General features: G+C 40.3%; 1 protein-coding gene across 2 annotated transcripts in view; it reads right to left on the reverse strand.

Annotated features, from left to right (window-relative positions):
• Positions 1-247: 247 nt before the first annotated feature.
• LOC132774781 (TGF-beta receptor type-2-like) overlaps positions 248-25,511 on the reverse strand; it is a 34,015-nt gene continuing 8,751 nt past the window's right edge. The window contains exons 2-7 of one of the 2 annotated variants that reach the window (XM_060775216.2): positions 14,137-14,287; positions 13,334-13,484; positions 5,969-6,783; positions 3,063-3,204; positions 1,676-1,803; positions 248-567 (exon numbers count right to left, since the gene is read on the reverse strand). In XM_060775216.2, the coding sequence (XP_060631199.2) occupies positions 358-567; positions 1,676-1,803; positions 3,063-3,204; positions 5,969-6,783; positions 13,334-13,484; positions 14,137-14,151 (1,461 nt within the window). In that variant the 5' untranslated portion in view covers positions 14,152-14,287 and the 3' untranslated portion in view covers positions 248-357. Of the gene's footprint in view, positions 568-1,675; positions 1,804-3,062; positions 3,205-5,968; positions 6,784-13,333; positions 13,537-14,136; positions 14,288-25,511 lie in introns of both variants that reach the window. The other variant, XM_060775207.2, reaches the window with a different exon arrangement.

Consider the following 25,511-nt stretch of genomic DNA (forward strand, 5'->3'; position numbering starts at 1 on the left):
AGCTGCCTGCCACCCTCTTCCCTTTTATCTGTTCTGAGCATTTTCAAAACCACCTGGGAAAGAGAAAAAAATGTTTGTGATAGTTGTGCATTAGTGGATTACAAGACTGTGCAACTTAGCAGGCAAAGAAATGTAAAATGTACAACTGCAATACAAACGTGTAGCATACAGGCACATTGATTGCATACAACTGCTTCTGTAGGAGAAACTATGCATGTGTACATTACCAACAGAATGTCAGCCAGGCTCTTACAAATCCATGTTTTAATTCCTTCAGGAATCTAAATAGTGGGGCCTTGGGTATAGTTTTGTATAGTGGTGTGCCCATAAGTGCATCTATTCTTTGTAGTCCTTCAATCACTGGATGTCCTTATTGCTATTTTGATTTTCTTCTCTTGGACATCCCATTTTGTTGGTCTCATTGTCAATGCTGTTGTTGTTGAGGATGTCGTCACAATCTGTCTGTGCTATCAGGTTAAGCCGCTCTGCTACACAGTGTGCCGTGAGCCTAGCTTCAGGGTCATGATCCCAGCATTCTGTAATAGTGTCACAGAAAAAATGCATTCCCTACAATAAACAAGACAGATGTGAGGTTAGCAACCTGAAGCTGGAGGAAAAGAAAGTAGTTTGACTTCAGAATAAGCATTATATCAGATTACCTTGTTTCCAGCTCTGATTTTAATTCTGCCTGATTGTAAGGAAAGCAGTTTCACATATTACATGAGTTTGTGTTAGATGGTTTCTGTTATATGCAAAGCCCCCCTCCAGGTATGACAGGGAGAGCAATAGAGGACCTGGTTGACCACAATGAGCTCACAAAAGCAGTCTCCTCCCTGAGAAACCTGGCTTAATGCACTCCTATGCCTCTCTTCATCAAGAGAAAAGTTTGTCTCCTCCCTGTGTGGAGAGAAGTGATGGAAGTCTGGCTGCACTACTGTCCACTGAGAAAGGAGTCCAGAGCAAAGTGACCAAAACCTGGCTGCATTTCTGTTCACTGAGCAAGGAGACACAATCTTTTGGGGAAAGAAATGGATTTGGCCTTTGGTCTCTTCTCTCCACAGATAAAGAAATGGACTCATTCCTCTGGGGAAGGAAACGTAACCAGACTTCACTCCTCTGCAAAGGAAGGAAACAGACTACTTTCTTGATGCAGAGGGGTGCATGGCTCTACACAGCAGAGTTTCCCACCAGATTTAGCACTAAAGGAGATAGGAAGGCAAAGGCAAACCCTTTCTAAACAAATCTTGTCAAGAAAACACCTGCAGGGAGTTTTCCACATTTCCCAGAATTGCCATTGTAGAATGACATAAGGCAATGCTTACATTCATACCGTTGGAAATAGTTTTGCATCCTACATTGTGAAAATGGCCTTTGTTTCTGATTTCATTATGCCAGGTGTAGGCAACTGGTTTTTTTTTTTTGAGGGGAAGGGTACATCAACCTACTCATGAGTAGTAGCATCATTCCCGTTCTTGTCACCACTTCAGTGACCGTGGTGTTGAGCCTCTAATATTGGAAGTATCCAGGATGTCTTTCCATACCACAAAGCTCCAGTTTACACCAACTCTTTCGCTTCTGTTGCTGGCACTATATTTTGGTTCTGCAATTCCATAGGCAGTGGGAGCAACAAAAATTACATCTCTGGGAGTTGCATGTTGCTCGCTTTATAGCTTACCTGATGTACTAGCCAGTTACTTGGTATCTCAGGACGCCCTCGGCCATGCAGTACAATATCTCTCATTACTTCCATACACAGCTGTTCCCGGATCTTTGCTTGAAATGGTAGCTCATAACTCTTAACCTCTATTAAAAAAAGAAGTGTTGGTATAGATCACAGACAGAATGCATATTTGTTATTGGATGCTTGTTTCACAGAGTAATTACGTTGGGTCTTCCTCTGCCTGTGAAATACAAAACAGAGGAAGACCCAGCATAGAAACAATTATGGATAAAACCAGTAGTATGAGAAGGGCATTGTGGAGTTTGTTTCTGGGTTAATCTTTTCTAACTTAATCCCTGCTTACCCCATTCTTCCAGCCCCTCACCATCCCAACCCAGATATGTTGGGAGGTGAATATGGGTCCTTTATTTACTGCAAAGTGTCTGCTCCATCACCAGGACTAAAGAATTTGAACCAAGGTCTAGAATTAAAATTAGCACCAAGTAAACATACTGTTTTTATTCATTAGCTGCAAGTTTGGCATTACCTAGAATCATAAGAGTTGGAAAAAGCCACATGGACCATCTAGTCCAACCCTCTGCCATGCAGGAAAAGCACAAAGTACCCCTGACAGATGGCCAAACAACCTCTGTTTAAAAGCTTTCAAGGAATGAGCTTCCATATACTCTGAGGCAGAGAGTTCCACTGCTGAATAGCTCTTACAGTCAAGGCTATTTGGAAGAAAGTAAGACATTCTTGGAAGAAAGTAAGACATCATTGTTAACACCATCAATAGAATATAATATTTCTGACATTCCAGCTGGTTTCTCCAAGATAATAATTTAATATTATCTAAAGTGAGGAGTGATCTTTTAGCAATATCTCTTGTAATATAATGTTGTAACCATTATTTCTTAGTGGAAATACAGTGCTTGGTCTTTGGGAGCCTTCTGAAGCTGTATTACAACAGACCCTCTACATTCACTGGCATTAGGGGCACAGGATCACCACGAAAGTAAAAAAAAATATGGAAAAATTGCCAGAGATCATCCCTCACTTTCAGCAATCCTGATAAGAACAATCTATGAAAATATGTGGAAAGTGAGCAGAAAGTGATATTAGTGGAAAGTGAGAATCTGGAAGAAGCAGCCAATATAATTTTTAGAAGCTTCACTGACCAGCAGTCAGGTATGTTCATTCTACTGTAATATCTTGCAGAATTAGATTTGTATTGTCAGAGGGAAGTTGAATTTAATTTCTCATCCATCACAGAAAATAAGGGTAGTGGTCTTCAAGGATGGAAGTTGTAATCTAATCATTTTTGGAGAGTAGACAAATGCTTCCCCATTATGTATGCAAAGAAGCGGGACTTGGAGGATAACAACTGTAGAGAGCCTCTTACCTCCTATAACATCACACCTGGAGGCTATCTCCCATAACACCAAAGCCATGGAGTAGACATCCATTTGTTTGAAGGATTCCAGATCTTCAAGATTCACTCTGGATTCCAAGACCTCAGGAGCCATATATCTAGCTGTACCCACCTAGTCATAGATTTTAAGAGATCAGTATGTATATATGAGTGAGAAACCATGTTGCTTGGAGGCTAAAGGAAGCTACGCTGCATTATAACATCTGACTTATAAGCAGGACTTTATATTGCAGACGATTTCTGTTAACAACTTCAGAGATCCGTTTTTTAAAAAAATTCCAACATAATTGAACAAGAGATAAAGCGCTATTAAATGACATCCAACAAGATACACAGTTAAAATACAAGCTAAAATCCACTGATAAAATGCAGATTAAAATTCACAACTTGAAATTAACCCGGTAGACCTGCCAGAGGAGACGAGTCTTTAATTTTGTCTTAAATTTCCACAGCTGATCTATGATAGTATTTGTGATAGTTATGAATGTTTTTAACATTTATTTTGTGGGTTCTAGGTTGTTCAGGCTGTATGGCCATGTTCTAGAAGCATTCTCTCCTGACGTTTCGCCTGCATCTGTGGCAAGAATCCTTAGAGGTTGTGTGGACCTTTCACAGATATATAAACCCAATCTTCCTAGTTTCCAACAAACCTCGCAACCTCTGAGGATGTTTGCTACAGATGCAGCCGAAACGTCAGGACAGAATGCTTCTAGAACATGGCCACACAGCCCGAAAAACCTACAACAACCCAGTGATTCCGGCCATGAAAGCCTCTGACAATACATTTATTATGTATAGAGCTGGACTATTCTCATACAGAGTTGTCAAAATGAAAATTGGAGACTTAATTGAAGACTCTATCTTTAATTGTTTTGCAGAAGATGTTGCTTGTATGAAAATTTCCTCTTCCACCTAACTACTAAAGCTATAGGAGTCCTGTCCCTTATTTCACTTGGTAACCCTTCATTCTGAAGAATGGTATCATGGATCTAAGTGGAGATTAAGGGCCAAATTAGATACAAGACAAAAATGAGAACATCCCACAATTTTGTGTTTTCACAAAAAAGTCTTTGGCAGCTGTGAGCCTGAACTGAGAGGGACTGGGCCTAGAGATGGGACTGCTTAGCTCCAACTGTGGTCTGTTTTCTGCTCCAAGCACTCCCACACACTCCTCTGTGAGCTTTTCTATGGTGACCTGTTTTGTGAAAAGGCCGATCTGAATACAAAACAGGAGAGAGGAGTAAAAGTTATGTATCCACCAACTCCTTGCTCTCCTCAAACTCTCTGTATAATGAGTCACGAAAAGGATCCTTTGCTGCTGTTGCACAAACAAGCCCTGGGGCCACTTTTCAAAGTGTATTGATAATTTGTTTAGACCACACAAAAGAATCATGGTGGGCTGCACCTTTTCATAGAATTCGCTGATGAGCAGCCAAAAAAATGAAATTGAAAGTGACTACAGTTTCAGCTGTTTGTGGTCCATTTGCTTGAAGGTGGAGGAATGATAGCTACTCCTACAGACTTCAGGAGAGCCTTTGGATTGGAGTGAATTGAGGACCTTCCACCTATTTGTGGGATATGTGCAGATTGTAATAGCATGTAGCTTGATTGCCTTCTGTCTGGGATACTGTAATACATGGGATGGGTCAGCTAGAGTGATGACTGTGGCTGGTTCCAGGAAACACATAGCTCCCTTGCTGAAACTACACTGGGACAATTTCTGGGACAATTCAAAGTGCTGGTTAGGATATAAAGCCCTAGATGGGCTAGGACCAGATTTTCCGAAAGACTAATTTTTGCTGTATGAGCCTGGGCAATTTTTAAGATCCTTAGGAGTGGGCCTTCTAAGTCCCACTACCTTCACAAGAACATTTGGTGAGGATGCAGGAGAGAGAGCCTTTTGAACAGAACATTCTGCAATTGGAAGCCTGTCTCATCCTCTCCTTGCTCTCTTTTGGCCATTTTAGCTGAACAGGTATTTGGTGGCTACCTAGTTATGTAGACATGTGTACTTGCATTGCATTTTTAATGTTCTTATTATGGTTTAACATTTATTTATTTATTTATTTATTTATTTATTTATTTATTTATTTACATCGCTTGTATACTGCTTTTCTCACCCCAGAAGGGGACTCAAAGTTGTTTCCAACATATTTATGCCAGAATTTAATGTCTCACATACATATAAACATGTATAGAGCAACCATAACATATAACTATCAATGAGATCATAAAAAGTAACAACATTTAGAGAACTAAAACATGGAGTTAAAAACATATTAATACAAATGTTAAAATCACATACTCCAGAAATCATATTTTCAGAAAATATCACTTTAAAATTATTACAGTTAGAACATGATTTGTTATCCAATACTATTTCAATTTTTACTGTTAACTTTTAATTTATGTATCATGTTTTTACTCATGTGTGAGCCACATTGAGTCTTATTCAACAGATCATTGAATTAGAGAGTTAGAAGTGACCACAAGGGTCAGACAGTCCTACCCCTGCCATGCTTCGGACTACCATTCCCACAATCCCTTATCACTAGTCCTGCTGGCTAAAGCTTCCAAAGGCAAAGTCCCAAATGAAGAGCAAAATTTCTGCATTGAGCTTTAAGCATCTAGAAATCACATAATGTAGTGTTTCTGACCTCGTGAAAGACTATCTATTTGGGAGTCCCTTTTGCAGATGTTCATGCTCAATGTGGGGAAACTGGGATGAGATGAGACAGAGTTGCTGCACCATCTTGGGAGCAGAACCAGTAGTGTGACTTCTCCCGTTCTACATGTGTGAAGGAGATTATGAAGGCCTTTCCACTTTCCATCAAGCAGAATTAACTGCTTTTCCAGTTTCACTCTACAGCACTTACCTGTCCGCTGTTAGCAAACTCTTCCACTGACAGTGACGGATCCAGCCTCAAAGCTATTCCAAAATCACAGAGTACACATTCCTGACCACTTTTCATCAGGATGTTGGTACTTTTGATGTCCCGATGGGCAATGGGGATCTTTGGACGGCCGCAAGCAATATAGTCGCTGTGTAAGTGGGCCACGCCATTCACAATGGACCCGGCTATCTTTTGCAAGTCTCTCCAGCTCAGAATATTCCTTGACAAATAATCCTTGAGGTTTCCCTGACTGTGATAGGCCGTGATGAGCCAGTATTCCTTCTGGAGGCCCAAATGTCTCTCCTCCGCTGCGAGGAACTGAAGAACGCCATCATGTTTAAAGTTGGCATCTCGAAAGATCTGGCTTTCATTTCTCCATGAAGCATACTCCTCACAAGGAAAAATCTTGACTGCCACCGTTTCATACTGGTCACTTGAAGAGGCACGCTTGAGTTTTGCTCTCCATACTTCTGCAAACTGCCCTTTCCCTACTCTTGCATCGAGCTCAATGGGCAAAAGTTCAGTGCCGTAGTCAATATTGCTGGCACAAGCTGAGTGCACAGCAGGGTGGTTGTCTACATAGACAGATGATATCCCTTCATAGCCAGTGGCTCTGCTTGACTCAGGCAAGGTATGACGCTGTGATTGTTTCTGGGTCCATTCCTTGGCTCTCCTTCTCTGTCTATGGGTTCGGCAGAGGTAAAACGTCACGATTATCATGATGGCAACAAGCAGCGGGGGCAACAGACTGATGGCTGCTACAGGAATGATCTCCTTGCTTTGCAACATGGAATATCCTACAGGGAAAGGAGAGGTAGGGACATCATAGATAGCAAGGTTGTTTCTGCATAAGCACATAAGTTAATGTGAAGGGCTTTTCTCTGAGAAACCATAGACTCATAGAATTCAGAGAGACCACAAAGGCCATCCTCTCCATTATGATAAGAATGCTCTTTTTCCAATTTCCTAGGCCCAAGGTGACCCTCTTTTCAAACTGTGGTAATTGTTCTACCATGTTTTGGTTTGTTGCCCATTTTTATAAAATACAGTGTGAGTTTATACATTCAAAGTATACAAAGTCATGCTCTGCCTTGAATACCATATTTTTCATGGGTGCAAACCGTCAAACCACCAATGCAAATGGTAATTATTCCACATGTATTAATTCACTATTCAATAATTTAGTCAATGGGTCTATACTAAATAGGGACTGTGCAACAAGATTCTCACAGCAACCCAAGATTCTGCATTGCGTGCTCATCTTTCCATCTCTTGGCAACCAGATTTCTGGGGATGACCTTTTCTGTACTTAGGCCTCTAAGAGTAGCATGCAGTTCATAACAAGTCTATACCATATCATCCTACATTTCACAGATGGAAACTGGTGCATGCAGGCACAGCAACACAGGAGAATGTTCAAAATAGTGAAGAGGAAGAACACAAAGAGGAAGAGCGCAAAACTTAAGAAATGCTGAATCAGTTTGCTTTTGCCTAAGCCTTACTGGGAAGGGCACAGTACCACACCCTCCTCTCTTCTCCTGCTGCTGAATTAACTGAATGCTCAATTGAGCCAAACCTTTCTCCTGATGGAAAGTAATCATCTTTACAAAAAACAAAACTCAGCTCAAGGTTATGAATGCTGAAACCCAAGGGAACAGGCGTGGAAAGTGCTGCAAACACATTTTCTCCAGACCTTTTGAAAACACAATTGGCAAGACCATGAATGAATAGATCCTCCTGAGGCTAGTGTACAAAAAAAAGTAAGTCCACTTTTGATACATCCCAAGGCTAGCAAAGCAGCTGGGGGGGGGGGGGGGGGCTTTTTTAAAAAGTGACAAAGAAAGTACCACAATGAACACCAACATTCAGAAGCAAATTGCTCTAAGTTTGAAATGCTAACCATATCAGTCCTTAAAAACCTGGGAATACATACTTTATTCCTGGTATATCACTGAAAGTGTTCATGGTACCAGGTGGAGGCATTGCAAAGACTCATACTAAAAGGTTTTGAGGCATGTAAGAAATCACTTGGTGTGTGTGTTAACTGTGAAATGCAGAGCACGAAGCTGATTGGTTGGGCCATACCGGGTAGCTAGCTGAGCCTGGGAGTTTTGATTATAGTTGCATTTTCAGACTTAAACTGTGCAGGTCTCTTAAAAAGGACATTGTGTGACTCAATGCAACTGATCACATTATTGTATATATATGTCCTACATTACGAAGAGTTCTTTATTGGTCATCTATGTGTCATATTTTCTTTCTCTAGCAAGACAGTGTGTGGACTGATAATATGTGAACTATGCATGAATTTCATTACCTCACAAAAGGATCTGTCCTGGTACCAAGTACTGCCATTTTCAGCATTGGACAGCAGTCCTATCAGGGGGCATCTTGGTGCAGGAGTGGGTGGTCAGACATCTATTTGATTCCTCACCCATGCAGAGCTTTAACATTTTAAGCCAGTGTGCTTCGAACCAAGCTTCGAACCAAGCCAGTGTGCTTCGAACCAAGAAACACACTGTGAGTCCCTAGAGTAATCTCTTTGCCCCACTGTGAAAAGATATATGCTGTTCCCCACCACTAGTTGCAAAAATAAAGTAAAAAATGTTTTAGAGAGGACTCTTGGCCAAACATAACAGCAGAGGGAGAAAGGTTTGAGAACTATCCCCTCCGAACAAAAAGCTGGGTTGTATGACCTCAGTGGGATGCAGCCTACAATTCAAATACTGGAAAAAGAAACCCAAAGCACTTGGCTGTTTTGTTTGGCAGTTTCCGAACAAAGCAAAAAGCAAAAGCGCTGCAGCTAACTTCTGCTAAACTGTAAATGTTTCTAAAATAGGCATTCAGTTCAAGCCACAAGATCAGCCTCAAATGATATAATTTAAGTTTGTTTTGGAAAGTGTGAGGCCTCCTCCTCCTCTTGCTCTAATGGATTTACCTGATGGGGATGACAACATCATTGAAGTTGTGAAATCCAGTGGAAAGCAGAATGTTTTCAGAGCATTTACCAGGAGCACGGGGAGGTAATGAGTGTGTACACAGCTCCCACAAGCTGCTTAAGTATGTCGCCCCCTCCCTTGCATTGCAAAGTCATCAATTTGTAGCAGGGATCCTGAATTGGGCCTGAAGGCTATCAAGCAGGCAGTCGTTTTCTCTGAAAACAACTGCTGAGACGTCAAGAAGAGGAAAACGTCATCTCATGTTTCTCAGTGCTTCCAAGGGCTGCCACAGCCAGAAATGAATTGGTTCTGCATGAATTGAGGTTTGCTGATTGCAAAAATGAGAGGGCACCTAACTATTTCTTGGTAGCTGCTTTTTGGCTCTAGCAATATATTTCACGTTGGGTATTCTCTCAATATAGGCTGCCTCCCAGTCTCCTTCCCATGATCTTGGACCACTTTCAAAAGGCTATAGGAAGGGAAGTAACACATTCGCAATATAATGAAGTCCTTTCTGGACTGCAGAGCAAATGACTTTGCACAATACTAAATCTAAACTTTGATTTAAAGACGTGGTGCAGTGGCTAAAGGCTGTAAGGTGGTACTTGAGAAACCAGAGGGTTTTCTGCACTACATAGTTATGACAATTTCATACCACTTTCATTTTCATAGTTCCAGTCTATAGAAACCTGGGACATGTAATCTAGTACAGTCCTTCAGATTTTCTGTATTGAAACACTAGAGCTCCAAGACAAAATCTGACTGCCTCAGTATACTATAGACAGAGGCGGCCCTAGGTAATTTTCAATGGTAAGCAAACAGAATTTGCCCCCCCCCCCCCCCCAATCAGTCATTGATATATATTTTCTGTTTGTCGTGGGAGTTCTGTGTGCCATATTTGGTTCAATTCCATCATTGGTGGAGGTCAGAATGCTCTTTGATTGTAGGTGAACTATACATCCCAGTAACTACAACTCGCATATGTCAAGGTCTATTTTCACCCAAAAGTGCCTCAAGAGTGCCCCTGGGCAAAATCAACTATACTGCAAATGCTTACTTTACGTAATGGGTTGAGCCGCCCCTGACTATAGAGCCCACAATTACATAGGAAATTACATACAAATTAGGGGGGCATCAAATTGTTGTAATTACATAATATGCATATGCCTCCATGTTGAAGTCCATATTGAACTATGAAATTCACTGTGTAACCTCATTAAGCCTATAACTAGGCCGTTTTATAAATTTAAAAAAGATAGAGACACAGTAGAGAGATGGGATATAAATGTATGAAATGAAAAGAACAGCTTTCCCCCATGCTTCTCAATGAGAATATGAGAAGCCTCCCGTGTACTCAATGCTCCCTCTTACGACACTTTCACCTCAGTTCAGGGACACAGCCCCACCGGAAGTAGATGAACATTGTATGATGGGATCCAGCAGGCTCCATCCCTGAACTGAGGTATGCCTTCTAAAATGTAGGATCCATAAGAATATACAATGTTTTCGTAGAAAGGTGAATACTGGTATTTCATTCTCTCTGATGGAGAATGAAATCCCTTTCCTAATAGACAACTTTTCTCAACAGACAACCAGCATCACCCATCCATTCCATCAGCCTATCTTGAATATTTTCCAAACCAGTAATTGCAAGAATGTAAAAGTGAGTGGTTTAGATTTTTTTCCTCCTCCATCTCCTCTTTTGTATTATGTCCTGCAGTTACTGAGTTGCAGTTGATCATTAAAAAAAAACAAGATTATGGCAACCGGACTGATTGATAACTGGCAAATAGAGAGAGAAAAGGTGGAGACAGTGACAGACTTGTATTTCTAGGTGTGAAGATTACTGCAGAGTGCAGCCAGGAAATCAGAAGATGTTTACTTCTTGGGAGGAGAGCAAGGACCAATCTCGATAAAATAGTGAAGAGTAGAAACATCACACTGGCAACAAAGATCTGCATTGTTAAAACAATGGTATTCCCCTTAGTAACCTATGGATACAAAAGCTGGAGCATAAGGAAGGCTGAGTGAAGGAAGATAAGATGCTTTTGAACTGTGGTGTTAGAGGAAAATTCTGAGAGTGCCATGAACTGCAAGAAGATCAAACCAGTCCATACTCCAGGAAATAAAGCCCAACTGCTCACTGGAGGGAAGGATATGAGAGGCAAAGATGAAGTACTTTGACCACATCTTGAGAAGACAGAGAAGAGAATGATGCTGGGGAAAGTGGAAGGGCAGAGGAAGAGGGGCCGACCAAGGGCAAGATGGATGGATGGCATCCTTGAAGTGACCTTGAAGGAACTGGGGGTGGCAACAGTTGACAGGGAGCTCTGGCCTGGGCTAGTCCATGAGGTCATGAAGAGTCGGAAGCGACCGAACAAATAAACAGTAACATCAAGTCTTGCAGATTGAAAGGCTGAGGCAGGGGAGAGTGCAGTTCATGAGCACAACTAAAATTTGAGCCTTGCAAACATTTGTGAACTTCCATATGCAAACACAGATCCACACACATACATGTATTCTGACACACCCTGGTTTGAAAGGCTGTTGGTTATTCTCTTTATTAATATTATTTTTACCACACTCTCCAGGCAATAAATACATAAAATGTCTCTCAGAGTAGTTCAAAATGAGAGAGAGAGATTGGCTTGAAACATGTTTTCCTCTCCATGAGGGCAGCAGAACTGGGGAGAGACATTTTGTTCCTGAATATTGTTGCTCCCCCACATAACGAAGCCTGGTGTTTTATTGTTTTTATGTATATACCTGACAAGCAAGCTTTCAGTGGAATGTTTTTGGAGCTGGGGGTTCTGCCATCTCTCTCTCTCTTTAAAATATAACAGGAAACAAATACCATTCCTTGCAAAACTAACACCAGATAAGGTCAACACAGAAAGCAATGGAAAATCTCAAAAGGGTGACAATTATCTATAATCAGAGCTTAGAAATGTTACACTCGGGAGCCTGAATTTTATTACTTGTGCTGGAGTACACCCATTGAATCCCCAACTCTCCCAGTTTGGCAAGACAGTTCCAATTAATTATCTGCCAGCCCACTTTCTCAGCTGTTTTTGAAATGTCCTTTCTCTCTCTTCATTTTCCACTTTCCCTTTTTGCTTTGGCTTACTTCAGTTGATGCAAATTGAGTTCAGTGTGTCACTCCATAGAATCATTCTGGAGGACCTAGAACAGTAGTTCTCAACTTGTGGTCTATGGACCACCAGTGGTCCACAAGAAAGAAAATATGGTCTGCAGCCTCACTATTACTACAGCGTTGCCTCGAAACTACGCAGTAACAAGAGCAACTGGTCTTGTGAAACCCTCTTATAGTGCCAAGGCAACGAGCATGTCTGGAGGGGAGAGGCTGACTATCCACGAAAGATTACTACTACCACATGAGCTGTAGATTATTAAATATAGTTTTCTGTGGGTGAGCAGATGGTGTCATATGTTCTGTATCAGAAACTAGAGCTGATGTGGTCTATCCAATGCCATTTTCTGAATTAGCACCCCAAATAACCAAACCAAATCTAAAGTTGACCAAAAACTGATTTGTAACCCTTTAGGTTGGAAAGTGGTCCCTGGTCAAAGTGGTCCCTGGTTAAAAAAAAAGTTGGGAACCACTGACCTAGAAAATGCCAGAAGAAGGGTGCAGTACCATGGTCAGTGGATCTTCCAGCAGTAGTTGGCCATAGAATTGCATTTGGATACATAGAGAGAATACTTTGCAAGCCTTTTAGGTCTTTTTGAATTATTTTATGGTATTCAAAGCTTTTAGTATATAAAGGAAACCACATTCAACAAGCACACATAATAAACAGGGCTACTATCAAGATAATAATAGTAATCCTGATGGAGGTAGTGATGTAAAGCCCTTATTAGGCCTCTGATGACATTTCCCAGAACCCTCTTTTTAAAAATACCTTTGATGTTGTTGGCAGAGGAATTCCAAAAAACACAATGTTCCAGGTTCTGTGAATAACAACTATGTTTGCTTGGATATAGATGTCTACAAAGTCCAGCTTTTCCAATATTGTCTACTCCAGGAGCAAAAAATATTCTCTCATACTGCACATGAATGCTATTGATCACATCAGATGCACAGCTGTGTAATATTGATTTTTTTAAAACTGTTGTCACGTTTTTATCTGTATTTTGCTTTAACTGAAATGATGATCTACCTTTGGTCCCATATCGGGAGGAAGGTGGAAAATAGATCAATATGTCTAGATAAACAGGTAACAGTACCACTGTTGCTCTGAATCCATATTTGATCTCCCTTCCTCAATATGTGCATACATTTCTAAGGTAGGGTGTCTTTCTGTATGCAGTATTTTGAGACACTAAACACTGAAAATGTTTCAACCCTACATCCTATCCCTGAGACCCAGTTGGTAGGAAGACTCACCATTTGTATGATTTTCAAATATAAGTTTGTCGTTGCACTCCTGCTCATCCACACAGCCACATATGTAAAATATCCCATTCTCGTTGTGCTGACGGACCATCACACACTGGGAGGTGTTATACTTGGGAACCATGACATTTTCAACTGGCATCTGTGGGTTGTGACAAAGCGTGCTTACTCTAACACTTTCATTGTCTTGTTTCCTAAAATACACAAGATTTTAAAAGAAGGTGGAAGTAAGATATAAAGTAGAGATGGCCAATATTGTAGCCCTACACAAATTGCCAATGTTTTTAACAATAACAACAAAGTTTATCTTCTTAAGCTTATTATCTGTTTTAGCAATTTGATGGTACCATTCATCTGTGAGCAACAAAAATTTGCTTCCCTTCTCCTTGACATTGCTGGATGCCTTTGATCCCATACCGAAAGAAGGAAGTATGTAAATTAAATAAATAAATAAATAAATAAATAATAAAATAACTAGACAGATAAACATTAGACAGATTACATGTTTTGGAATATAGGAAAAGGTAAAGGTTTCCCCTGACATTAAGTCCAGTCATGTCGGACTCCGGGGGTTGGTGCTCATCTCCATTTCTAAGCCAAAGAGCCGGCGTTGTCCGTAGACACCTCAAAGGTCATGTGGCCGACATGACTGCATGGAGCACCGTTATGGAATATATTAACAATTTATTATTGAAAGCCACCTTAAGTCCTGCTCCTTTTTAAAAACACACAGAATTTTAATAGTTAGAAGCTCGTTTTTTTCATTTGCTGGAATGAAATGTTTTTCTACTCACCATATAGACACACATATTTCTTCAGGCTTTTCACAATAGGAGCTTAAACCACAGTTGCTGTAACACACCTGATCTTCACATACTGGATATGTATTATCACACCACTTGCAAAGATTGGTCTTCACATTACGCCCCGATTGGCTGTTGCACGCTGTGAAGATAAAATCAAACAAGAAGGGCACTTTGACATTGTTTGGTTATGCATTCATTTATTGAGTTCACAGATTTGTTTTAAGTCAGGGATGGGGAATTTGTGAACCCCTCTTCTCCAATAATAATAATAATAATAATAATAATAATAATAATAAATTAATAACATATTTTACAGATCTTAGTTAGATTTCTAACCCCAGCCTAGCCCCAAACAGTCCTGGGAGGATTAATCTAATCATTTATCAAGCTTAAAACTTGTTTGGCAGGAAACCTCTCAGACCAGAGACAGTGCCCATCTAAAGAAGACAATAACCCCATATACAGGTTTGCCTTGACAAAATACTTTGGAACTCCTATGTCTAGATTCAGGTTTATTCTTTATTAATAAACAGAGGAGGAGAAAACTCACATATATATACACAAAAACTGGGGTGCAACCATAGGCATATTCCCAGACATTCAGTGAAACTTGATATAAAATATAAGCTTGTGAAACTGTTGTGGGCAGGGTGGGTTGAACATCCAGAAAGCCAGCCTGATATCTAGCTGGAAGAGAATCCACTTAGGGAAACAAGGCCTCTTTAGAGATGTAATAAAGGTCGGGCTCCAAGAAAACCAACCAAGTATTTCAGAAATATAAGATAGGAGATGTTTGTCAATGAAATCTGCATTGTGTTCTATGTTTTCTATTCAGTGTGTATATTTACATAAGCTTTGCCTTTTGTCTTTGGGGCTGGCTCCTATTGTAAACCCCATAATCTCATCATAGACTTTTTCAGATCATTTCCCATGTCTTGCCCTTTTTCTCCTGGGAAGATTTTCCAAATGATTTCTGCTTCAAATAGCAGCTCCAATTTTTCCTGCCACAGGAGACACTCCATCAACCTCTGATATCACAGGGAGTCCCTAGCCAATGCTAGCTCAGATCCTAGCTCAACCATTTCTGAGCCAACAGGGTAGACAGCAGATCTTCTGAATGGCTGCAAAAGGGGATAAAATGCTTTGCACTGTATTATATGTTATGTCAGTTCTTTGGGCTATGACACTGTTCTGACATCCACCTGGCCAGATGAATAAAACTTCTGCTTCTGTCTCAGCCATGTTCATCTGGCTTTCAAAGTGCCATGGTGTAGTGGGTAATGAATCTACACTACTACCCCCTTGATTTTTAGTAACGATGTTGTTTAAGCAAACAGAAACATGCCAGTATGGAAACAATCATTTTCACAACTAATCTACAATAGTGTTATGGTGCTGCTTTGGTGACACACATTCCCACAATCAGTCTTCCACACTTTTTCCCTTGACCTCACCTTCCTACCTTGAGTCTCTCTTGAGAGAGAGAAAGTGGGATGATGATGATGACGACGACTGTGTGCATGCTATTTGATTTTTGATTTTTTTAATGCTACAATTGTGGTATTGCTCTGAATGATTTAACATGCCTGTTGCTTCCAGAATTATTCTCATATGACTCCCCCCCACACACACACACACACGAGCATGAATAGGAGGATGCTGAGCAAAGGCTGAAATGTAGCTGAGCCACAATGTTGGCTGATCATGCAGAAAGACCTTCTCTTCTCTCACACGTATATTTGTGCTGACCCATCTCCTATTTGGCACATCTCCCAGAACTAGTGGAGATCAAAGCAGCCGAGTAACAAATTAAGGCAAGATGGCCAATTCCAGGATCAAGACAGAAGAGGAACATTGATGGGCTAAGATTCCCAATTTTGGATGTAAACTCACAGATTTCCCTGGTATTGGGGAAAAGAACATTTGATAGGATTTTCAGATAAAAGAGTGACAGTGGCTGTTTAAGTACCTCCTATTTGTATATTTAATTCCCTTTTTTAAAGCTAGTAATTTTCAAATAAAGCCTAGAGTATAGAGAGCAAATTCGATTCCAGAAAACATGCTCAAGCAATATGATATCTTGGTTGAACTTGAACATATAGGTGTTTAATTTGTTTCTCTATTTTTTCTATTCAGTATGTATATTTACATAAGCTTTGTCTTATAGTCTCTGGGGCTGGCTCCTATTGTATAGCAGGTCAAAAAAAAAAAAGTCTGAGCCCAGAGATTGAAGCTGAGAAAGTTACCACCAAGAATAACCCTGAACATGGCAAGCATGATGCTCTTCTTAAGAGCAGCTTTCCAAGGGTTGCATCCAGAACTGGCTTCTCTACCACTTTATGGGGGCGACTCTAATTCCCTATAAATGCTACGTAAAGGGTTGGTTCTTAGGGAGCAACTAGCTGACTGATATTCCTATTTAGGCCCCTTCTACACTGCCATATAATCTAGATTACCAAAGCAGATTCATATCTTCTGCTATGAACTGGATTATATAAGTCTATACTGCTATATAATCTAGTTGAAAGCAAATAATCTGGATTTTATATGGCAGTGTAGAAGGGGCTTTGTTCTCTTGTGTAAGCAATCTCTGATGCAAGGGGCAATTGCTACAAAGATTCTGTTCTGTCTGTCCATAGCCATTGTCCATGGGAAAGGGTGAAATAGCCATTGTCCATGGGAAAGGGTGAAAAACTGTACTGAGTGACAAGGAACTGGGTCTGTGCATCAGCTCTTCCTCCAGTGATTGCAGCAGCTGCTTCCCACTAACTGGAGATAGGAGTTGGCCAGACTAGGGGGTTATTTACATGCCATTTATTTATTTATTTATTTAGTATAGTTAGTTAGTTAGTTAGTTATACTTATGTGTTTGTAACTCCCCAATAGAATTCTAGTCATTTGCTCTGACTTAGAGTCCATCTACATTGTAAAATTAATGTGATTTTGCTCCTCTTTAACTCCTGTGGCTCAAGTCAATGGAATCCTGGGAGTTACAATTTGATGAAGCACCATCATTCTTGGGCAGAGAGGATTAAAAACTTTGGACTACTACAACTCCCAGGATTCCATAGTCATTAAAGTTATGTCAAACTGCATTAATTGTATTAACTGTCTAGATCAGGGGTCCTCAAACTTTTTAAACAGAGGGCCAGGTCACAGTCCCTCAAACTGTTGGAGGGCCGGACTATAATTTGAAAAAAAAACATGAATTCCCATGCACACTGCAAATATCTTATTTGTAGTGCAAAAGACACTTAAAAATGATACAATAATTAAAATGAAGAACAATTTAAACAAATATAAACTTATTAGTATTTCAATGAGGTATGGGCCTGCTTCTGAGATAGGATTGTTGTTGTTGTATGCTTTCAAGTCGATTCAGACTTAAGTTGACCCTGAGCGAGGGCCAGGTAAATGACCTTGGAGGGCCGCATCTGGCCCCCGGGCCTTAGTTTGAGGACCCCTGGTCTAGATGGACCCCTAGGCCCAATAATTAAGTTCCAGAAGAGGTGTACAGAAATTCATTTCATATTATGAGATCACACCTTAAGTTCTTTCAGAAAGAGAATGTGTCCAAGCTGTTCGTAGTGGTTCATGCAGACATCTCTATCGTTGTCAAATTTAGGTTCTTGTATGTACCCAAGTGAGATTATGGCTGGATCTACACTGCCCTATGTCAGAGGATCTGATCCTGGTGTATCTGTCTTGAACTGGATTATATGAACCTACACAACCAGATAATCTGGATAAACAGATAATCTAGATAAGGCAATGTAGATCCAGTCTTATATACGTCTCATATAAACCAGTACAAAGTAGATAATCTGGGATCCAATCCTAGGCTATAGCGCATTGTAGAAGAGGCCTGAGTTGATGGATCCATCAAGAGATTCTTAACGTCTTGTTGAGAAGCATGTTACACTGCTTACAAAGAGCCACCACCTAAGGCTACCCAAATTAGGGCTTTATGAATTAAGCCATGAGTTTCTAGTTCCTATAAAGTTACAGCTGGGGATGAAATGATAGGAGGACAAGTGAGTTGGCTAAGTGCTCTGGTTGCATCCTTGTAGTGGGAACAGGCTTCTAAGGGTTAGCTTTTATATAAAGGTGGAGATATTTCATTATACAGTATTATATAGCCTCCCAATTTTTTTGTCCTACAAATCCTATCAGTCCCAGCCAGTATGACTGTTGTTAAGGATGATGGGATTTGTACCCTAAAACATATGGAAGACAGAAGATGGTTTACCCTAATAGTCAAAGAACTTGCTTTGGGTCTACTTTGCCATATAAAATCCACATTATCTGTTTTCAACTGGATTATATGGCAGTACAGACTCAAATAATCCAGTTCAAAGCACATAATGTGGCAGTAGATATGGCAGAGTATATGGCTGTTTAGATCCAGCCGAAGTAAACTGACCTCCTGATATGCTTTGGATTTAACAATACATCATATTCAGAAGAAAAATAATAGCTTCCTAATAGCTTTCCCATGGTCCCGATATTTGCTACTGAAGCTTTACAGTTCCAAGGGCAAGGATCCACAATTTGAGTGTCATTGGAATACGGCATACATAGCACATTAGCGAAACAGTTAGAAGCAGGGCTGTTCCAAGTTTCTTTATTTGCATCAGCCATATGCCTTTACAAGCAATATGTCATACTAAATGAGAAGAAATTAAACTATTGCACTACAAGAGCAAAAAAGAGAAAGAAAGCAATAATAATAATAATAATAATGCTTTTTACTCCTTTCATTCCACCCACTGAAATAAATAACAAAAAAGTTGATGTGTCCCCTTTCAGAAGCTGAAAACCAACCCCAAATCTCTGGTCCTGATTATCAAACTTATGCTGTTCATCCAAACAATATTTTATTCCAGCATTCAGATTTGACCCTTTCTTGTTCTGTGAACCCTTCTGCTTCTGGCAATGAACAGTAAATCTTTCCGTCCCATTTCATGATGCATCAGAATGATATTTTTTGCATTACCAAAGAGACAGTGTTTGAAATGATTCTACGATTGATGAATTCAGATGTGTGTGTGAAACTCTGACATTGTGGTATCATCGAACCCTTCTGTCTTCAATTTATTCTTGGAAAACCCATCCTCGTATTTAATTAGTTTATGGTTTGTTCCAAGTTTTGCTTTTCCAACCATTTTTTGAAGTTTTTATTTTGATGTTTTGCATTTGCCTTGGCAACATCTGGAAAGCTTTTTGTAGAAGCTTGTTGTTACTTTTAACTGCTTGTGCAGCTTTATTAAATTATCCAAGTATTAACATTGAAAGCATCCATCTGGGTTTAATTAGAAGTAAGATGAGTGATGTGGCAGCAAAACTGTGAGTTAATGGTTCAGGGACACAGCGTTCTAATCGTGGTTTTAGCAAGTTTCTTGCCCTGATTTTCACTCATTAAGGAGCAGCTCTCTTATTCAAAAACTTGCCTTCCAAAAAAAAAAAAAAAGATAGTGAAACCATGCTGAGGAACTAGGTTTTTCACAATAATATGCCACTGAATGCTGCATCTGGATATATTTTTCTTCTCTGTGACTTTAAATTAAGGTTCCAACCTTAAACACATTCAAAGGAAATTATCAGCATAGTAATTTCAGTGTTGAATTATATATAGTATATATAGCTCTGGGAAATCAAGGGTTGAATCCTCAGTTATGGAAAAAAATAAAGAAGATATGACAGAGTATCATTTTAGGTTGAAGGTGATCCAACTGTTTATTTTAGGAACTTCAAATCATCTATAGGTAAATGTAAAGGTTTCCCCCTGACCTTAAGTCCAGTCATGTCTGACTCTGGGGGTTGGTGCTCTTCTCCATTTCTAAACCAAAGAAACAGCATTGTCCATACACACCTCCTGGGTCATGTGGCTAGCATGACTGCACAGAGTGCTGCTACCTTCCCACTGGAGCGGTACTCATTGATCTACTAACTTCTGCTAAGTTGGCAGAAGTTGGGGCTCACCCTGCTTATTCAAACCATCAACCCTTTGGTTATCAAGTTCAGCAGCTCAGTGGTTTAACCTACTTCACCATCCGGCGCTTATCTATAGAGTATTCTTAATCCCTGTATTGTCCTTGCCTTCAAGTCTTCTTTCAGTTTATGTGACCATTTTTATATAATGACAAGACATCTGTCTTTTACTTGGTCCTGAAATATGACCGTTTGTTTGTTTGGTTGGTTGCATATTGCAAGTTGCTTCTGGTGCAAGAGAATCAGCTGTCTACAAGACCACAGACCACCTATTATAATGAAGGGTCTTTGTATAGCAACACCAAAGGCACTCCAAGTGGCCACTCACTGGTCAATGGGCATTTAGTACTATAATGCCAAGTTTCTAAACTTTGTTTGTGTTTTTAAATACATTACAGTGTTCCCTCATTTATTGCGCATATTATGTTCCAGGACCACCCGTGAAAAGTGAAAATCCGTGAAGTAGAGATGGATATATATATATATATATATATATATATATATATATATATAGCATTCCGAGGGTGAGGCAGAAGCGAGGAGAGATTTAAAGGCACCATGCACCTTTTTCTTTTGCTAGCTATAAGGAAGGAGCTATAAGACCGTGATTTACATACTGCTTTGTATGTCCTCTCTCTCTCTTTTTTATGATTGTCTGCCTCTCTCTCGAGGGGGAGGGTGAAACCTCCTTCCACACTCCATTGTTACCAGGAGGCAAAAACCTGCGAAACAACGAGCCCGTGAAAAGCGAACCGCAAAGTAGCGAGGGAACACTATACAACCATATCCTCAATTTGCTTCTGACACGATAAATAAATAAATAAATCTCTTTTTAAAAAATACGTTTCTAGGACTCCTACACTGCCATATAATCCAGATTATCAAATCAGATAATCCATATTATCTGCTTTGAACCGGATTATATGAGTCTACGCTGCCATATAATCCAGTTGAAAGCAGATAATCTGGATTTTGTATGACAACGTATTAGGCCCCCTAGGATGACTCAAGTGCTGACTTTTTAATTCTTCCAATAATTTCTATTTAGCAGATTTCTTTTCAGAGGTCCAGTCTGTGAAATTAAAAGCTGCCATGCAAAACCATCCTAATTTAAGTCAAAGTATGCTGAGATGGTGGTCTATGCCTGAAAGCTGAAGGTGTGGGTAGGTCTATTAGAATCTACTGCTCAATGAATGCATTCCTGTCAACCTAATATCTTCATTTAGGAAGCTGAGAATGTGTCACTCTGAAAGGGCTTCAGCATTTATGTATAATGTAATGGAAGGATAATATCTATGTTTTTCCTCCAAAATATTCTCCACCTATAGTCTGAAAGGTTTCAGTTTACAATATAAAGTCAACTTTTGGCTATTTATTTGTTCTGCCTATGTGGATCCATCTTGAGAAGGACAAGCAGATGGAATTTTGCAGGAGGTGTATCTACACCAGGCCTGAACAACCTGCGACCCTCTAAGTGTTTTGGACTTTGGCTCCCAGATTTCCTGACCATTGAACAAACTGGCGAGGGCTTCTGAAGGCACAAATACCTGGAAAAACATAGGCTGATTTGCACTGTAGAATTAATACAGTCTGGCTCCACTGTAAGTGCGATGATGCAATGCTGTGGAATCATGGAAGTTGTAGTTATGCAAGGTCTTTAGTCTCCTCTGCCTGAGAGTGTTGGTGCTTCATCAAACTACAACTCATATAGCAGTGAACTATGGCAGTTAGGAACCCAAGGTGGCGCAATAAGTTAAACCCTTGTGGTGGCAGTACTGCTGACCGACAGGTCAGAGGTTTGAATCTGAGGAGAGCATGGATGAGCTTCCTCTGTCAGCTCCAGTTCCCCATGTGGGGACATGAGAGAAGTCTCCCACTAGGATGGGAAAACATCAAAAACATCTGGGCGTCCCCTGGGCAATGTCCTTGCAGACAGCCAATTTTCTCCCTCCAGAAGCGACTTGCAGTTTCTCAAGTTGCTCCTGACATGAAAAAAAAACTCATGGAAGTTAAAGTTTCATTAAATCTGGAGTGTAGATGCATCTAGAATAAGTGATATGAGAGATACTGGGTGTAAGAGAGCCCAGGAGTCTATTTCAGATTGAGAGTTTTGTATTGACAAATACTACTTTTGTGTTGACAGGGATTTTTGGCATGTAGGATTTTACACTGTGGCTCATTCTCTAATCATCTGGTAAGGGGGCCTGCATGATATCAGCAGTAAAGACAACTTTTGCCAAGATCAGATACAGTATTACATGCGTATTGTCTTCTTTTTCCACAGACTTCACCAGATTTTTAGATGCAGTGGCTCCAACCGTTCTATTCTGTTCCAACTAAACTTACATTCACCTCTCTGCTTCTTCCTTGTGGCTTACACCAAATATAGTATTGAAATTTATTGGATTAGACACCAATGGTTTCTTTTGCCAACAAACACAATGCAGTCTGTATTTTGTAGAGATAACTGGACTGGTTTCCAAGATAGGAAGATAATGGATATCAAGACGGCTGCCTTGTATTTCTCCAGTATATTTATACTAATATAGTTATGTAAATAATATGAACACTTAAACATTGTATAGAATACACTGTAATTGGGACATATAGGTGAGATCAATTACATACAGCTTAATAGCGCATTCAAGACCATTGCACATAATCATAGCCCATTTTAGCTGTCCTGGGTCCAGCCTAAGCATTCTTGGGGTTTGTACTTTGGTGAGGGACTACAAGATTGATGCATATCCGTGCATGATGCACATGGTGCACAATGTGCAGTTCTGTGTAATGTGCAGTGCTGCACAATGCTCATCAGTGTGCAATGCGCACCAAGCACTTTGGCAGCTCTGTATTGTCGAAGGCTTTCATGGCCAGAATCACTGGGTTGTTGTGGGTTTTTTGGGCTATATGGCCATATTCTAGAAGCATTCGCTCCTGACGTTTCATCTGCATCTATGACAGGCATACTCAGAGGTTGTGAGGTCTGTGACAGGCAGGCATTCTCAGAGTGTTATGGTGCTGCTTTGGTGACGCACATTTCCACAATCAGTCTTCCACATTTTTTCCTTTGACCTCACCTTCCTACCTTGAGTCTCTTGAGAGAGAGAAAGTGGGATGATGTTGATGATGATGATTGATGATGACGACTGTATGCATACTATTTCATTTTTGATTTTTTTAAATGCTACAATTGTGGAATTGCATCTGTGGCAGGCATTCTCAGAGGTTGTGACCTATCACTTAGATGCAGATGAAACGTCAGGAGAGAATGCTTCTAGAACATGGCCATATAGCCCGAAAAACTTACAACAATCTTTTGGCAGCTTTGCTGCTGAGTAACACAATACCTCTATTGGATGGACATTAAGAAATGGATACATTCTAATTTCTGCATATGAAAGTCATTTGCAAAAACATGTTTCAATTTTTAATAATACTAATGAATTACATTCATTAGTATTATTACAAATTGATGCATGCCAATGCCTTTTTAAGATGTAAAAATGCACCTTCTGTCACACATGGAGATACACAAGCAATACCCACGTTCTCTCTTTCTCAAAAACACAGACACATCTCTTGTTTTTGTTTTTTTAAATTTGGATAACAGCAGCCCTGATTTGTACAATATGAATGGCCATAACACCTCTAATCTCATCTTAAATGAAGTAAGATCCAACCTAGTCAGCATTTGGTTGGGAAACCACCAAAGGACTTCTGGATTAGTTAAGACAAAGAACCATTAGGAAGCCCCAGAGAGCCACTGCTGCCAGTCAGTGTTGGGGGTCAAAGTCAGGGTCAACGTTGGTATTGATGTAACAATAGTCTGCTTTGCTATAAGGTAGCTTCTTGTGTTCCTAATATAAACCGAAATAAGTAGATTTTTCTTTCTGTATTCCTATGAACAGGGAGCTGTGACCAGTACAATTTTTGGTGCACATATCTGTATGCTTGCTTATGGTTTAAAATATTCTGTTTGCACTTTTGAACCTTTAGAATGTTTTTTCCACTTCCACAAACAGGTCCTTAAAGAGGAATGACAGAAGGAATCAACACCTCCTCTGACTTTGCTATCAGATGGTTAACAAGGCAATCGTTTCCTTGCTGGTGCAGACGTAAGCCTCAGTGAGCTCAGTGGGACTGATTCCAAGATTTGTGTATAGAATAGCAGTCTAAGTGATAAACATTTACAGTAATCAAGCCAATTTCTCCTCTTATGGTCTTTCTCTCACACCCTGATTTATGATCACAATGTTCCTGGAGCACTGTGTGTTTTCAGATTAGGAAAGAAAGGAAGTCCTTCACATAAGGTGAAAGAGAGAAATGGTGGAAATGGTGGTGTTTGTTACTCAGTGCTCGGAGTGATACTAGTGGGAGTGACGACTCCTTTCCTCCCTTCCCTCTCTCACATTGCTTCATCGTTCTGACTGTTGCCATTACTGGCGTCAAGCAACATACACTGCCATTTTTGTTTCTGGTGGGCACTGCAAAACCCACACCATGCAACCAAAGTGAGGTGCCAAACCACTTCCGAGCTGCCGAGCTGCTGGGCCAACTCAGGGCCACGCAGTGTGGATTCCATACAGCACCTGACTCATCTCAGTGACTGTCAGAACAAACACAAACACAAAACAATCTATGTAAGGAGAAAGTATAGTATCCAAAGAGCATATAGTATACAATTTACCAAAATCCCCAGTACACAGCTCAATTCAGTGGAGCCCCCGGTGGCGCAGTGGGTTAAACCCCTGTGCCGGCAGGACTGAAGACTGACAGGTCGTAGGTTTGAATCCGGGGAGAGGCAGATGAGCTCCCTCTATCAGCTCCAGCTCCTCATATGGGGACATGAGAGAAGCCCCCCACAAGGATGATAAAAACATCAAATCATCCGGGCGTCCCCTGGGCAACGTCCTTGCAGACGGCCAATTCTCCCACACCAGAAGCGACTTGCAGTTTCTCAAGTCACTCCTGACACGACAAAAAAAAAAGTAGCATAAAGCAAAATGAAAAGGAGCAGCCACTCTCAAACATAACAGATCTAGGTCTGAATAAGGATTCCACTGTATATTGGCTTCAGGGATACATGCAATGAGAAAAAATATTTAAATGAAGTCAGCATTGAGTCATGAGGCTATATGTAGACTGAAGAAAATAATGAAGATGGAGCACCACTCTCAAAAAAAATTCTTCATGGGTAAAATCCAAGTCAAGTCCAATGATAATGGAGCTCTGCTTCTCAAAATATGCTCTTTGGATATTATAATTTCTCCTTACATAGATTGTTTTGTGTTTGTGTTTGTTCTGATACCCTACAAGTATTCTGGGATATTGTATAGTAGTATAGTCAGCTCAGTGGCTGGCCATGCAGA

Source organism: Anolis sagrei, chromosome 1 (assembly GCF_037176765.1).
Source record: "Anolis sagrei isolate rAnoSag1 chromosome 1, rAnoSag1.mat, whole genome shotgun sequence".
In the NCBI taxonomy this organism is placed as follows: domain Eukaryota; kingdom Metazoa; phylum Chordata; class Lepidosauria; order Squamata; family Dactyloidae; genus Anolis; species Anolis sagrei.